The sequence below is a fragment of the Prionailurus bengalensis genome, chromosome B3 (genome assembly GCF_016509475.1).
Source record: "Prionailurus bengalensis isolate Pbe53 chromosome B3, Fcat_Pben_1.1_paternal_pri, whole genome shotgun sequence".
NCBI lineage: Eukaryota > Metazoa > Chordata > Mammalia > Carnivora > Felidae > Prionailurus > Prionailurus bengalensis.
In genome coordinates this window covers 102,870,312-102,886,948 of record NC_057355.1, presented here as the reverse complement: position 1 = coordinate 102,886,948, position 16,637 = coordinate 102,870,312, and the positions used below count along the sequence as shown (strand labels likewise).

General features: G+C 38.0%; 1 protein-coding gene across 3 annotated transcripts in view; it reads left to right on the top strand.

Moving 5' to 3' along the window:
- GCH1 (GTP cyclohydrolase 1) overlaps positions 1–16,365 on the top strand; it is a 47,566-nt gene extending 31,201 nt beyond the window's left edge. The window contains exons 4-6 of one of the 3 annotated variants that reach the window (XM_043556211.1): positions 12,032–12,063; positions 12,999–13,083; positions 13,990–16,365. In XM_043556211.1, coding sequence (XP_043412146.1) covers positions 12,032–12,063; positions 12,999–13,083; positions 13,990–14,116 — 244 coding nt within the window. In that variant the 3' untranslated portion in view covers positions 14,117–16,365. The remainder of the gene's footprint in view (positions 1–12,031; positions 12,064–12,998; positions 13,084–13,989) is intronic. The other 2 variants (XM_043556215.1, XM_043556214.1) reach the window with 2 other exon arrangements.
- Positions 16,366–16,637: the final 272 nt, after the last annotated feature.

The following is a 16,637-nucleotide window of genomic DNA, read 5'->3' as shown; positions in this document are numbered from 1 at the left end:
GCTAACAGGGCAGAACCTGCTTGGGATTCTCTCTCTCCCTCTCTCTCTCTGCCCCTCCCTACCTCTTTCTCTCTCCATCTCAAAATAAGTAAACATTAAAAAATTTGGAATAAATGAATCTTTGTGACCAAACGAACTATATATACTGTGACTCTGATGTATTCCTGCTGCTTTTCCACTTAGACAATGGGATTCATCACAATCCCGAAATGGTGGTCCAGATCTTTTTCAATTCTGTGTTGGAATCTGTAAAAACCACGCTAGCAATCTGACAGCTGCTCTACACAGCTGTTCTTTTTACTTTGTTTTCTCTTCCACTTTCTTACTCATTCCTCTTGGGATTAAGGAGAAAGTAGGTAGAAGAGAGAAATTTAACTTCCCTGGTTTCTGACCTCATTCCTGCTTAGCACTCTCCATCAGACAGGGCTACTTGGTACCATGAAAAGATGTTATTATGTCATAGCTGTAACTGCTTCACTGCAGTAAGGCTCTTAACACAAATCCAGAAACATCTTGCCACCTTTCAGTGATCTGTACCCAGTGGCAGTGCCTAGGGGTGGGTGGATGTTGGTGGTAATAGGAGGGGGCAAATAATCCTACTTTAATTTCTATTAGCAGCCCCCTCCCTAGTAACTTACTCCCAAATAATAAAGTCATGTCAACTGTGAAAGAAGTGTCTGTACTAAAATTGGTTATTCTTACTGTTTGATAAGCCACAGTCTAAGTAAAATCAGCTTAGTTTCTGTGCAAACCTAGCTGCAGGCCCAGTCTGCTGGCACCCTCCCTTTCAGCAAGACTGCCAACCCTATGCCTTTCCTATATAGAAACTTGGGCACTGCTGACGCTTGTGTTACCTCCTTTCCTAGTGAAATGGAAAGATCTCAAATAATTAAGCTTTTAGGAAATAATACAAAGAAGTTAATGATTAGCATGGGGTTCGTCTTTACACTAATAGGATTAAACTTAAGGGAAAAAAAGGAACATGAAACTAAAGAACAGAGTGTATGTTACTTTCACATATTTGTAAAGAAAAATTTGATTGAAGTGTTTATTAAACAGGAAAGAAAGCTAAGATTTTTATCCAGTTTATTTCTTATAAGAAGTGGAATATTTAGGGAATGAAGAGTCATAAAGAAAGCTGAATGTCTTAGCAAAACTTCACTGCTCATTTTAATCTTGTATGTGAAGTTTGTTATATGCTTGCCTTTAAACGAATGACCTTTTAGTGCCAGGGAAGTCAAATATCAAACAGTAAAGCCTTAAGTAACAAGAAAATGCCAGAAGTGAGTTGATCTGGTTTAACTCTAGTAGAATTCTAGAGTAAATGTAGTTTGAATAGAAATTCCTTTTGTTGGGGCGCCTGGCTAGCTCAGTTGGTAGAGCCTGCCACTCTTGATCTTGGGGTTGTGAGTTTGAGCCCTGTGTTGGGTGTAGAGATTACTTAAAAATAAAATCTTAACAACAACAAAAAAAGAATTCATTTTGTTGCTAAATATCCATTGAACATGCATTCATTTTCTTGCCTTAGAATAACTGAGTGAACATAGTTAAATCTTGAATATAGAATTGAAGTGCCTCAGGTTAGCTGTGGTTCATCTATTTATTGAGTATCTACTGTGAAAGGGTGCTGTGTCAGCCATGATGACTGCTAGAGAGAAGTGGGACACAACCACCGCCCTCACGGAGGGTGGGCAATATGAGGCAGCAGGTACCACAGAAATGCCTGGTTTGGAGCTCTGAGTTCAGAGGAGCCAAGATGACTGTGGCCTGGCAGGATTAAGGAGACCCAGAGGTGGAAAGCTGAGCAGAATTTTAAGGGAAGAGGGGCCCCTGGGTGGCTCAGTTGGTTGAGTGTCGGACTTTGGCTCAGGTCATGATCTCGAGGTTTGTGGATTTTGAGCCCCACATCTGGCTGTGCGCTGACAGCTCAGAGACTGGAGTTTGTTTCAGATTCTATGTCTGCTTCTCTCTCTGCCCCTCCCCTGCTCACGCTCTGTCCCTGTCTCTCAAAAATAAAATAAATGTTGAAAAAAATTAAGAAAGAAAGACCCAGAGGTGGAAACTGAGCAGAATTTTAAGGGAAGAGGGGCCCCTGGGTGGCTCAGCCGGTTATGCATCTGACTTCATCTCAGGTCATGATCTCAGGGTTCATGAGTTCATGCCCCACATTGGGCTCTGTGCTGTCTTCAGATCCTCTGCCCCACTCCCTCTCTGCCCCTCCCCTGATTACATTCTCTCAAAAATAAATAAGACATTTAAAAAAAATCCTAAAGGGAAGAGAAATTCCTTTGGGTGTGGTAAATGCGTAAGCAGAGGCAAGTTGATAGAGAGATTAACTGACAGAAGTAAGAGATGTAGGGAGGGATGACTGCAAGATCATCAGAAAGGTAGGGTGGGCATTAGATTACAAGGAGGACATTATTTTTTCCTTTTTCTCTATTATAAATGTTTATTTATTTTGAGAGAGCATGAGCAGAGGAGAGAGAGAGAGAGGAAGAGAGAAGCCCAAGCAGACTACACGCTGTCAGCTGTCAGTGCAGAGCCTGAGGCGGGCCTTTACCTGACAAACCAGGAGATGGTGACCAGAGCGGAAATCAAGAGTCAGATGCCCAACTGACTGAGCCACCCAGGCGCCACTCTCTCTATAATAAAAATAACATACTTACCAGTTAAGCTTAAGTACAAATGAGTGAGTAAAGAGAAAGCTTTCCTTTCTATTTCCATTACTCAAAGTTAAAACTAGACATTTCTTGTCTCTTGGCTAGAGATTGTCCTTCCAGAAAATTTCTATGCAAACACAAACATATATCACTTTAAGACTAGCAAAACAAAACAAAACAAAAAAGGGAGAGATCATACCCTACATTCTGTACTACAACTTGTGTTTTTTGTTTGTATTTTTAATTTTTTTAAGTAATCCCAAGGTGGGGGGGGGGGGCTTGAACTCACATACCTGAGATCAAGGGTCAGTCACATGCTCTACTGACTGAGCCAGCCAGGTGCCCCTTTGTGTTTTTGTTTTTGTTTTAATTAAAAAACCTTGAAGTCCTTTGGACACCTTTTAGTCCAGAAAGTCTGACTCCCTTTTAATGGCTACATAGTATTTCTTTAATTGTTTAACATAATTCATTTAATCAGTCTTTGATAGAGAGTTTACAGTTTAAGACTGTTGTCAAAAGAGGAGGGCACCTGTTGGAATGAGCACTGGGTGTTATATGGAAACCAATTTGACAATAAATTTCATATTTTAAAAAAAAGTAGAAAAAATGCTTTGGTGAACATGTTTTGTATAGTGTAAATTACCAAAATTAAATTGTTGGGTTCAGGGTAGCCAAATTTTTGCTATTACTAAATTGTTCTCTAAAAAAGAGCGTATCAATTTATACTCTAATAATAGGTCAAAGGGTGTGTGTGTTTCTCCACTTTTGCCAACACTGAGTTTCATCACACATTTAAAAAAAATTTTTTTAATGTTTATTTATTTTTTAGAGAGAGAGAGACAGAGAGTGACAGCAAGGGAGAGACAGAGAGAGAAAGGGAGACACAGAATCTGAAGCAGGCTCCAGGCTCCGAGCTGTCAGCACAGAGCCTGACTCAGGGCTTGAGCTCACAAACCATGAGATCATGACCTGAGCCAAAGTCGGCAATCTAACTAACTAAGCCACCCAGGCGCCCCTCATCACACTTTTCAATCTTTGCCAAACTGATAAGTGGGACAGGGTACTTATTGTTTTAATTTGCAATTTTAAAACTTGCATTTTTTTAATAGAGTTTGAATCTTTATAGAAACTGCCTTCTCTTAGTTAGCCTTTGCTAATTTTTCCATCGGATTGCTTATCTTTTTATTACTGATTTGTATGAGGTCTTTGAATGTTAAACCAGTTAGGTCAGGTGCTGCAAATAATTTTTCCAGGTTTGTCATTTGTCTTCTGATTTTGTTCGATAATATCATTTTTCCATAAAGAAGTTTAAAATTTTTATGTAGTCATAAACTCATGTTTTTGGGTTATTTTTATGGCCTTATTTTTATATTTAAATCTTCACTCCATCTGGAATGTATTTTGGTGCAAGGAGTGAGAAGGAATCCATCCATTGCTGTTGTATGCTCACTGACCTCCTACAGCACCCCCACTTCCCTCCTGTTACCATGCTGCCTTCTTGCTATCCTTGCTGCCACTCTGTTGGGCCTTGCATATGTTCTTCTTGGATTATAAAACCCTGAACTCCTCCTTGCCTCTAATCTCTCTGCATCCTTAAATCTGCTCTCATACACTATTAGGATGTACTTTCTAAAGTGTGGATTTGATGTAGCTCCCCATAGCTTTTAAGATAAAGTTCAAACTCCTTACTTTAGCTGGCAAGTCCCACTGTGATCCAGCTCTACCCTCTGCTGCTTTTTTTGCTCTTTGCTCTAGCCATGGTTGAGAATTTGCAGCCTGGTGACAAGTCAAGTTATATGAAGGCATCAAAAATACTGTTAAGATTTGCAAGGGTTAAATTATACCATCTACCTGCAAAGGTGTCACCAGGTTACTTTCCCAGTTGTCATAGGAGGAGGAAGAGGAGAGAAAGCATAATGCAACACAGGAAACAGGACCTAACACAGATTTTATAAGTACCTAATCATGCCCCCCTTTATTTAAAAAAAATTACAGAGATGCCTGTGTGGTTCAGTTGGTTAAGTGTCTGACTCTTGATTTTGGCTCAGGTCATGATCCCAGGGTCTTGGGATTGAGCCCCTCATTGGAAGTGCAGAGCCTGCCTGAGATTTTCTCTCTCCTTTCCTCTGCCCCTCCCCCACTCATGCTCACTCTCTCTAAAAAAAAAAAAAAATTACAAAAGCTGAAAATGCAAAATTTATCAAAGGAGACAAGGTGGGTCCTCTTATATTGAAGTTTGCATAATAAAAGTGGTCATGAATCTTTTTTTGTCAAATGGGTTCAAAACAGAACAGGACCTAGAATGAAATACATAGAGAAACTGACAAACTCCAAAGAAGTGAGTGGGAACACCAATTACCTCTCAATGTTTGATTGAGATGTACAAAAAAGGATATACAAAGCAGAGTAATAGGATTTTGGTCAAAAACTAGCTGTAACTTAAAAACAATGAATAGACTATTGTGTAATAAGAAACTATATATTAATAAATTATTTTTAAAAACCAACTGTTTGGAAGTTAAATTTCTTTTAAATTCCTTTGATGTGATAGAAAATCATAATGATACAAACACTGTATGTCAGTGTGTGCAATTCAAAGTAAAAAACTGCATTTTGAAATTAATACCAATCCTCTTCAAACTCTTCTAAAAAATAGAATAGGAGGGAATACTTTCAAATTCATTTCTCAAGGCCAGCATTAAACCTGATATTGAAACAGAAAATTATACAAGAAAACTATAAGCCAATATCCCTGACAAACATAGATATAAAAATTCTCAGCAAAATACCAGCAAACTGAATTGAACAATACATTAAAAGGATCATACACTCTGATCCAGGGGGATTTATTCCAGGCATACAAGGATGTTTCAACGTATGCAGTGATAAACCACATTAACAAAATGAAGTATACGTCATATGGTAATCTCAACAGATGTAGAAAAACATTTGACAAAATTCATCCATCTGCGATGAAAACTCTCAACAAACTGGATATAAAGGCAATGTGCCTCAACATAATAAAGGCCATATATGAGAAGCCCATAGCTAATTTCATAGTCAATGAGGAAAAGCTTTCAGCTAATATCAGGAACAACACAAGAACACCTGGATACCCTATTTCACCACTTTAATTCAATGTAGCATCAGAAATACTAGCCAGAGCAATACAACAAGAAAAAAGCATCAAGGTCAGAAAGGAAGAGACAAAACTGTCTCTATTTGCAGATGACATGATATTATATATAGAAAACCCTAAAGGAGCAGCTGGGTGGCTCATTCAGTTGAGTATCCAACTCTTGATTTCGGCTCAGGTCATGATCTCATGGTTCATGAGATTGAGCCCCATGTTGGGCTCGGTGCTAACAACATGGTGCCTGCTTGGGATTCTCTCCCTCTTTCTCTCTGCCCCTCCCTCATACATACTCCACACAATCTCACTGTCTCTGAAAATAAATAAATTTAAGAAAAAAACCTTAAGACTCCATCAAAAACCTGTTAGAACTAATAAATTATAAAGGATACAAATTAATATCCAGAAGTCAGTGTGTTTCTATATGTTAACAAACTGTCCAAGAAATTAAGAAAACAATCCTATTTACAATTGCACCAATACCTAGGAATAAATTTTATCAAAGAGGTGATATATCTGTACACTGAAAACTATAAGACATTAATGAGAGAAACTGAAGAAGATACAAATAAATATCTCATGTTATTGGATTAAAAGAATTAATATTGTTAAAATGTCCATGCTACCTAAAATAATCTACAGGTTCAATGCAATCCCTTTCAAAATCCCAACAGCATTTTCACAGAAATAGAAAAAATGATCCTAAAATTTGTATGGAACCACAAAGGACCCTGAATAGTCAAAGCCATCTTGAGAAAGAACAAAAAAGCTGGAGGTATCACACTTTATGATTTTAAACTAAATTACAAAGCTATAAAATCAAACCAGAATGGCAATGACATATAAACAGACATATAGGCCAAAGGTATGGAATAGAGAGCTCAGAAATAAACCCATGCATATATGACCAGTTTATGACAAAGGAGCAAGGAATGGAGAAAGGATAGTCTCTTCAACAAATGGTATTGGGGGGGCACTTGGCTGGCTCAGTAGGTAGGGTGTGTGAGTCTTCATCTTGGGTTCATGAGTTTGAGCTCCATGTTGGGTGCAGAAATTACTAAAAAAAAAAAAAATCAATGAACTTTAAAAAATGGTGTTAGGAAAACTGGATACCTTTCTTATACCATACACAAAAATCCACTCAAAATGGATTGAACATAAGACCTAAAACCATAAAACTAGAAGAAAACATGAAGGTAAGCTTCTTGACAATGGTTTTGGTGATGATTTTCTGGAAAAGTAAAAGCAACAAAATAAAAAATAAATAAGTGGGACTGCATCAAACTAAAAGACTTCTGCATAGCAAAGGAAACCATGAAAAAGCAACCTACAGAATGGGAGAAAATATTTCCAAGTTACATAACTGGTAAGGGGTTAATGTGCAAAAAAATATAAAGAACTCCTACAACACAATAGCAAAGAAACAATCCAATTTTTAACAATGGGCAAATGAACTGAAAAGACATTTCTCCAAAGAAGTTATACATATGGCCAACAGATAAGTGAAAGGTGCTCAATTTCACTAATCATTAGGGAAATGCAAATCAAAACCACAATGACATATCACCTCATATCTGTTAGCATGGCTACAGAATTATAAAAAAGATATAAGTATTGGTGGGACTGTGGAGAAAAGGCAATCCTTGTACTTTCTTGGTGGGAATGTAAACTGGTGCAGCCTCTATGGAAAACAGTATGGGGATTTTTCAAAAAATTAAAAATAGAACTAGCATATGATTCAGCAATCCTACTTGGGGGTATATATCCAAAGGAAATAAAGATAGGATACTGAAGAGATATCTGTACTCCAGTGTTCATTGTTCTTACTGGGGGAAAAAAAAAGATAAATATGTGAGGTGATGGGTGTATTAATTGACTAGATGGGATTTTTCCACAGTGCATCATATATCAAATCACAGTCTACACTTTAAATATCTTACATACACTTGTAAATATCTTTATAATTTTTATGTCAATTATACCTCAGTAAAGATGAAAATTTTAAAAACCTGCACTTTGGAGATAAATTTTTAGCCACAAATGCTTTCATTATTAAACAAGAAACACTACAGGGGCGCCTGGGTGGCTCAGTGGGTTGAGCGACTGACTTCGGCTCAAGTCATGATCTCACAGCTTGTGAGTTTGAGCCCCATGTCGGGCTCTGTGCTGACAGCTTGGAGCCTGGAGCCTGCTTCGGATTCTGTGTCTCCCTCTCCCTCTGCCCCTAACCTACTTGCATTCTGTCTCTGTCTCTCTCAAAAATAAATAAACATTAAAAAAAAAATTTTTTTTAAAGAAACACTACAAGTAAATTAAGCATCCAATATATTTTTTAAAGAAATTGTAAAGCAAGCTTAATAGAACAAATGGGAAAGAAGAAAGTCAAATGATTAAATTAGAAAATTAAAAAAGAATAGAAAACATAAACCCAAAAGATCATACATCATAGATTGCTTAGAAGTCTGAGAGGAGAAAGATTTATACCTAGAAATGAGAGGCTATGTAACTAAAGTATGTTTTAGAAACTTTACATCTTAATAAGTTAAAAAAAAAAAAGATGGAGAAGGGAATGAACCAAGAGTTGGAAAACTTATATAGACTAGTAACCATTAGAAAAAGTCAAAGTAATGTGAGTTGGGTGAGAGGGAAAGGAGTGGATGGTCAATTTAATAGGCAACTTCCAAGTAACCACTAATTCCAATGTTGCATAAATTATTCAGGTAAACCTGAGAAGCTATACAATTAATTTGATAAAGCTACCTATTCCTGGTAAAAGTCTGATAAAGCTAGCATTTAAAAAGATTATAGACTAATCTCACTTATAAATGTAGTTGTAAAAATCCTAAATACCAAAAACAAACAAAAACCCCCCAAAAAACTCCTCTAACAGGCACAAGTATTGTTTTCATCATGACCCAAGGAGGTTAACTCGAAGAACTATAGATTCTGGAGTATGGTAAACTAGATGGTAATGATATCCCTCCTAGTATAGCGTACTGAGATATAATGTGTGTGAACATTTCAAACATTGGTGGAAGTGTAAGCAATTCCAGTGAGAATTCACAAGGATTAGCTGGCACTGGAGTCAAAGTCAGGCTTCTGTCCTCCCTATCCCACCCCAAATTGGGAGAGATATTACCTGTTAGCTTTGTTCTGGGGAGTGCAAGAAAAAGAACCCATAACTATATATTCACAAGGATTTGGGTTCAAAATTCACATCACCATGTGTGGTCCTCAGAAAACCCAAGGCAGTGATTTAATTTCAGAGGTTGCCAATGAGGTAGCCTTCCAGCACCTGGCAGAGACAAGTGCTCATTCTCTGATGCACTTTTATTTCAGCTTCAAAGAATTCCAAGGAGCATGAGTTCACCAAAAGTAAAAACAAAAACAAAAAAAAAACAAACCTACCGTGGGTCAGAGTCAGATGAAACAAATAGTCAAACAGGGAAGAGACTGAAGCTAGCAGATGCAGAATATACAACGAATACGTTAGAAAATAAGAGTACCGAAAGTTTGGCAAATTTTCAGAATTAGATTAAAAAAACGAAACTTCTGGGGTGCCTGGGTGGCTCAGTCGGTTAAGCGTCTGACTTCGGCTCAGGTCATGATCTTACGGTTCGTGAGTTTGAGCCCCGTGTCGGGCTCTGTGCTGACAGCTCAGAGCCTGGAGTCTGCTTCAGATTCTGTGTCTCCCTCTCTCTCTGCCCCTCCCCTGTTCATGCTCTGTCCCTGTCTCAAAAAAAAAAAAGGTTCTTCTTATAAAAAAAAAAAAAAAAAACTTCTAGGAAAAAAAAGTGATAATTGGATTGAAGCCCAATACAGTTACATTAAATAGCAGGTTAGACACAGTAAAAAATAGTGAACTAGAAGAAAGGTCTGAAGAAATTGCACAGAATGTAATACAGAGGGCTAGGTGGAAAATATGAGTGAGAATGTAAGAGATATGGAAGACTGAAGAGGTCTAATATGTCCTTGATTGAAATTCCTGGAGATCACAGAGGTAATGGGGTAGGTGCAATATTAGAGAAGGTAATGGCTGAAAAGGTTTGGGGAGCACATGGAAAAAAACATACTCTTTAGATTTAGGGACCCTAATAAATCCCAAACAGGGCAAATAAAATTAAACCCCCATCTGACACAACATAAAAAACCTCAGGGTACACATTCTGAAATGTCATAAAAGCAGTGGCAGAGAAAAATATTACCTAAGGGGGTAATGACAATTAGGCTGATTGTTTGCCAATGGCAACGTTAAAAGGCAAATATCAGTGTCAAATTAGAATGCTTTCTTTTTAATATTTGCTTATTTTTGAGAGAGAGTGTGAGTGGGGGGAGGGACAGAGAGAGAGGCGGGGGGAGACTCAGAATCCAAAGCAGATTCCAGGCTCTGAGCTATCAGCACAGAGCCAGGCATGGGGCTTGAACTCACAAACTGCAAGATCATGACCTGAGCCAAAGTCAGACACTCAACCGACTGAGCCACCCAGGTGCCCCTAGAATTCTACTTTCAACAAATACCTCTCAACAAATTATCTTCAAGGAAGAGGGAAAAATAAAGATTTTTTTTTTAATTCAGGGAAGCTATATGATTATTTTTAATGCTGAGAAGACAGAGATTCAATGCCTACTGCTTACTTAAAAATGAAAAATGAATAAACTAGGAATAAATTATAAACTCTCTGAGCACAGGAGCCCTGCTTATCACATAATCATACATGTAGAAGGCACTCAATTAATGATCTACATGAATGGCTTTCCTTGGGCAGGAGAGTGGCTATCTGCCAGAAACAGGAAGGCATCATGGGTGATAGCAAATGTTAGAGGCATTCCTGTTAAAGTGTAGAGCAAAATATGGATGCCTAATATTATCACTGTTGTCTAATGTTGCACCTGAAATTCTCGAGAGAAAGAAATGACTATGAGAAGGAAGACATTACTAATTTTTATTTTATTTATTTATTTAAAGTTTATTTTTGAGAGAGAGAGGGAAGGAGAGCACATGCAGCTGGGGAGGGGCAGAGAGAGAGGGAGACAGATTATCCCAAGCGGACTCCACACTGTCAGCATGGAGTGCGATGCAGGCTCCATCTCATGAACTGTCAGATTGTGACCTGGGCTGAAATCAAGACAGAGCCACCCGGGCACCCCGACATTACTAATTTTTAAATTAATGGCATCTCCTATTAATACAACAGAAAATAATCAGCTGGAGAACTGTCAGAAGAAATATATAGAAAGATTTGGTCCGGAAGAAATGAGACCTATCCAGGAGCTTGAATACCATCCTTCCTCAGGTTTTTGTTCAAAATTGAAAACATGTATTCCTTCAATGTTATAAATCTACTAGAAACACGAAGAAGAATCAGGGTGGCTCCTGCCTTCAGGATGAGTGGTAAACAGGGTGGCATACCCATTACTGACTTTATTGGCTGTAGTGGATATAAAGGAACAACTTTTCAGTTTTATCTGAGCAGCATAGTGGTGGGAGGAAGAGCCATAAAATGCCTCATAGGTGAGGTGGTCCTAAAATTGAGTCCAAATTCAGGACCAAAAAGCCAAATTTTGAAAAAAAGATCCTTAACGTGAATTGTTATCCTCAAATGAGTAATTCACGTGGCCATCTTTACATTTCACAAGTTAGAGTGAAAGATGTTGAAAGTGGAAAATCCATCACTTGACAGTTTGTGTTATAAGCTAAGATCAGGAGGCTTTTAATTTGGGGAGTTAATCGTATTGAGTGCTTATATAGATCTATCTTATAAAGAGATGTCTGAAGAAGTCTGTTCAGTTCTAATCTGATTATCCTAATAGGTTTAGTGGGTACAATAGTTGACAGTGGCCTGCTATTAATTAACAAATAGTCTTTTATTTTTAACTTGAACTTTAAGCTGTGATTAAACAATATGCTTAATTAGAACACTTGAGACTTGGCCTAAAATTGATGACTTGGGAGCTCTAAACTTACGTCCCATTGTGTTTTTCCTAAGTGAATATTCATCTAATTCTCTCTTTGGGGACATTGGGAAGTACCACTCTGTGTCATGCTTCGTGGTCTCCTCAAGACCCTCCCTCTTCTCATTTCCATTAGTTTTTGTATCTTTTCCCCTCTTAGAAGATTCAATCTCCTGCCCACACCCTACAATTGCTTCAATAAAGTCCTTTTAGTCTTTAGAAGAAGCCTTATGAATTCCACTTCAAACTAATTTATGATTAACTAAAACGATTCTTTCTTTTCTAGGATTGTAGAAATCTATAGTAGACGACTACAAGGTAAACTTTTAAACTTTTATTTGCAGAAAAACATTTTTTTCTTAAGGAAAAAGTATTTTTGGTTGTTCTTATTTCAAGTAGAATACATGCGACTTACCAAAATCAAAACCTCATAGGAATATAAGATAGAAAGGGAAAGTCTGCAGTGTTTCAAGCCTCCAGAAGAAATCATTGATGTATTTGCACACTCCTTCGTATTTCATGCATCTACCAACATTTTGAAATCAATTTATTTTTATTATATTTTTAAATGTCCTCATATTGTATGTAATGGGCTTCACTTTTTTCCCCCTATTTTTTTTCACTTAACAAATAAAACATTTTTTTCCCCACATGCACATAACTATCTCATTGATTTTGCTGGCTGTTTAGCATTCCATTGTACAGCTGTGCTGGGGCTTGATTTAACCATTTCCTGCTCTAATAGATGTTTGAAAATTTTGTCAGTTTTCAAATAGATGCAGTGCTGCAGTGAACACTCTTAATGTGTTTTCAGAGATGAGTTGTTTATTCAGCACAGGAACTGCATTGCGTAGGTTAAGTGGTTGGTCTCCAGCTTTACATACAATTCAATACTTGGACTATAGCGCCTTTGTTAATCCTGTTGCGAGCTACTTGTTCATTTGCATGGAGGTGCTTGTTATCAATATTCTGTTGGTCTCACTGCACACCTAAGAGACAGCTGTCATTCTTACCATTCCCTCCAGTGGTGCTGAGCCCCCGTCAGTACTTATTCTGCAGGTGAGGGAATTGAACAGCTGCCCCCTGTGGGCCAGGCAGCAGACAAAGCAAACTGGGAAAAGCTGGTGTGCCCTGGCTCTGAAACCTCACAGAAGTCTGCTTTTTAAGACTTCAGATATTCTCAAGACAACAAATACTCTAAAGACGGCTGGGTGTGTCAGACTCCTAAACCGAGCTTCTTGTTACACCCACAGTTCAAGAGCGTCTTACAAAACAAATTGCGGTAGCCATCACAGAAGCCTTGCGGCCCGCTGGAGTTGGGGTGGTGGTGGAAGCAACGTAAGTCTATGTTTGCCTTTCATAATGTCCTTGTGGTGCATGGAAGTGATATTTAGTGCTGCTCTTTTCCCAGCGCTGGGTGGTGGCACACAATTGACACTGTCCCATTTTCTGTCTCTGAGACTGAAGCTTTTTTTTAACCTCTTTCATTTACTGTGTTGTTGATATAGGAACCTGGGTACAGGAGACAGGCTTTGTTTTGTTTTTGGTGAGGGTTATGGAGGTGTAGGGAGTCATCAGTGTAGTGATTTGTGCAACCGTGGCATTTTATGTCTTCTCTTGATTTCTTCTTTAGCTCTTTGTTGCTCTATGCAGACTTTTCCTGATATTTTGTCACACGTTTTAAAAAATGGAGCTAAGACTGTGTGCACAGGGCACCTGAAGACACTTATTTAAGTTAGAATGAATTATGGGAATTGCGCACATCTTCTCCATTCTCCTGGCATGGCATGAGCTCTGTGCTGTGCATGCTGTCTGGCCTCATCAGGTTGCTTAGGCTCACTGTGGTCACCGTTCTCTGGATTCGCCTGGTGAGACCAGCATACTTCAGTGTTTCTCCTAGCACCTAAGCTAGCATTGTGTTGTCTGGGTCCTAAAGATTGTTCAAGTGAAAATTCTGTATTTCTTTTTATCCAGAAGTTGTTGTATTTCTGTGGACCCCTTGTAGTATTTTCACAAGAAAGAAAATTCCTTTTTTTCCCCTTCTGCTAGATGCATCAAAGACTCAACCACTGAGAAACTTAATGAAAACTTCAGGTCAAATCTGTCTAAGAAGTGATATTGGATACAGCTGGTAGCTGTGAACTCAGTATAATCAGATTTAACTTTTTGGCTTGCTTCTTACTTTAAAAACCAAACCAGCAACTGTCGATTTCTTTAAGCCACCTTTGTTGTCTTGTTTTGTAGACACATGTGTATGGTAATGCGAGGGGTACAGAAAATGAACAGCAAAACTGTGACCAGCACGATGTTGGGTGTGTTCCGGGAAGATCCAAAGACTCGGGAAGAGTTTCTAACTCTCATTAAGAGCTGAACTTCAGCGTGTGTCCTGTGGTTTGCAGATCGTGCCACTAGAAACATTGTTTGTCTGGTCTTAACTGTTTGTACATTCCGTTTCCAGTTGTTACAGATGTGAACTTTATCCCTTGTCACTAATTGTGTTTAATATTTATAGCAATGAAATAAAAATAATTAATAAAGGGGTGAGCCCTCTACTTTCTTCTTGCCACCTTTTAGTGGTAACTGTCAAGGAAACTGCCAAATAGTGTAAGTTACATGCACAAAATCACTGCCATTTGGATAGCCATTGGGTGCTGGAAAGGAAGAAAAACTCAAGTATTTTGTTCAAATACTATGGTAATTGGGTTCATAAGCGTAGGAATTTTGGGAATGGGAGGAAATTATGGCCAATATACTGTTTTTTTTCCCCCTCCCCAAACAAAAATGGTGTAGTGCTTAAAATAATTCCTGTACAGCATGCAGCATTGCTCTGCAAACACAAAGTCCAACAGGCTCCACCATAATCACATTTCATAAACTGCCAGGGCACTTTATTTTTTATATATTTATTTTTTAACTGTCCAGTTATAATGTTAGTCATGAAAGGGAAGGTGGTAGGATATCTATGTTTTTGATTTTACTGTCACGTTTCTACTTTCTGCTCTTTTTTAAATTCAAGTACAAAGAATTTGTTCCTTTTGTTTACGAATGTATTCCCATGTCAACATACAGGGATTTAGACATTTAACTCTCTGTGCCTTGATGCGAATATCACACCACTTAGAGTGTAGCTACCTTTGCCATTTTTTTAAAAAGCCATTATTTTATGAGACTTAAGTACCAACACTGCAAATAACTAGTCCTCACAATTTTACCTTTAGAAGTCTCTTGCAAGCTTACTTTGTGTATTCCTTGTAGATGCCTCAAAACTTTTTTTTAAAGTCTTATCAAGTATTTTTCTATGTATTTCCAGAAACTTTTGAGAATGTCCATCATTTTCAGGTCTACAGAACCATAGCTTCTGTGAATATGAAAGATGGCAGAATGAACTAACTGTGGACTGCATTGTGACCGATATCCAATGTTTAATGAAAGCTGCGTTGTTGGTGCCTATGAAAATGCACTGTAATTTTCTGGAATTACTGGAAAATATAGGAAGCCCCCATATTGGCTCCTCTTGTGGTCCCTGTGGGTCTTGTCTTCAGTGTAACTGTTCAAGTGGTATATAGGTCTTTTCTTCCAGGAAGCTGTTGCCTTATTAATGACTACCTGAAATTTCCTCCACTGGGGCAGTGTGGGCCAAATTAAAACAACAAAGAAAAAACCCAACTCCCCTGCAAAAACACAACCACAGTCATTCCATGGAAAAGTCTCTTATTTGGTTGACCTCATGCTCTTCAGATTTATTCTGTTACCTTAAGAACTAATTGCAGTGCTTTCTTTAACCTTGATGGTCCTAAATCTGCCACTTTGATGTCATCTGACTTATGATGAGACACGGTGGCAGAAGTGCTGTTTATTTATTTAAGTTTATTTATTTATTTGAGAGAGAGAGTGAGCGCACATGCGCAGAGTAGGGGCAGAGAGGGAGAGAGAGGGAGAGAGAAAATCCCAAGCAGGCTCTGCTCTGTCAGCACAGAGCCCAATGCAGGGCTTGATCTCACAAACCCATGAGATCATGACCTGAGCTGAAACCAAGAGTTGTTTGCTTAACCAACTGAGCCACCCAGACACCCCCAGAAGTAATGTTTAAAAAAAAAATTCTTCCCTACTTCTATTTTCTATATTTTTCTATACTTGGAGTTTCTGAAATACAGTGTTAATTCATTCTGAGTTCCTTTAAAAAAATCTAATCTGATATAAACATTATCCTGCTTAATGTTTAGACATTTAAGAACTAGAATTAAGCACTCAACTCATGTTTGGTATTTTAAAGTAAAAAAAGATGTGATTTGGAGGACCAAAGAAATTATTAGCTATAAATTCATCTTTCTGAGATCAATTGTATTCCTTTTTAATGAGTCTCTAACATTTCCTACAAGTGTTCTCATAAAGGTCTAATGTATCTACAGGCTATTGTCTTATTGGTAAATGCAAAGTAATAATCTTGTCTGTTTTACTCTAGTCTGCAGTACTTTAAAATTTTCATATCTGTGAATCCATTTTGGGGATTTTTAAGAATTTGATGCATTTAAGTACACTGTTCAATTGTTTGAATTTTATGTATGCGTGCATCTGTTCCTGAAGTTGGTTCTATTGAAATTATTAAAGTGTTATACCATAGTTTCTTGTGAAAGTAGTTTCTTTCTGAACCACTTGTATAGATATAACAATAGATTATTTTAATTGTATTCTCTTTTACCAAAGATACCCATCATAAGGGCTTCCCTCAGTCATCAAGCTATTAAAATATAAATCCCAGTGGCAGTAGAAATTAACCTAGGGTTCTCTGTCTTCCTTTGGTATTTGGTTTGGGTATTACTGTCCTCACCTTCTGGCTGGTAAGGGAAGAGGAGGTCTGGGGTAAGAGTGAGGAGTCTGAGTGGCCCTCATGT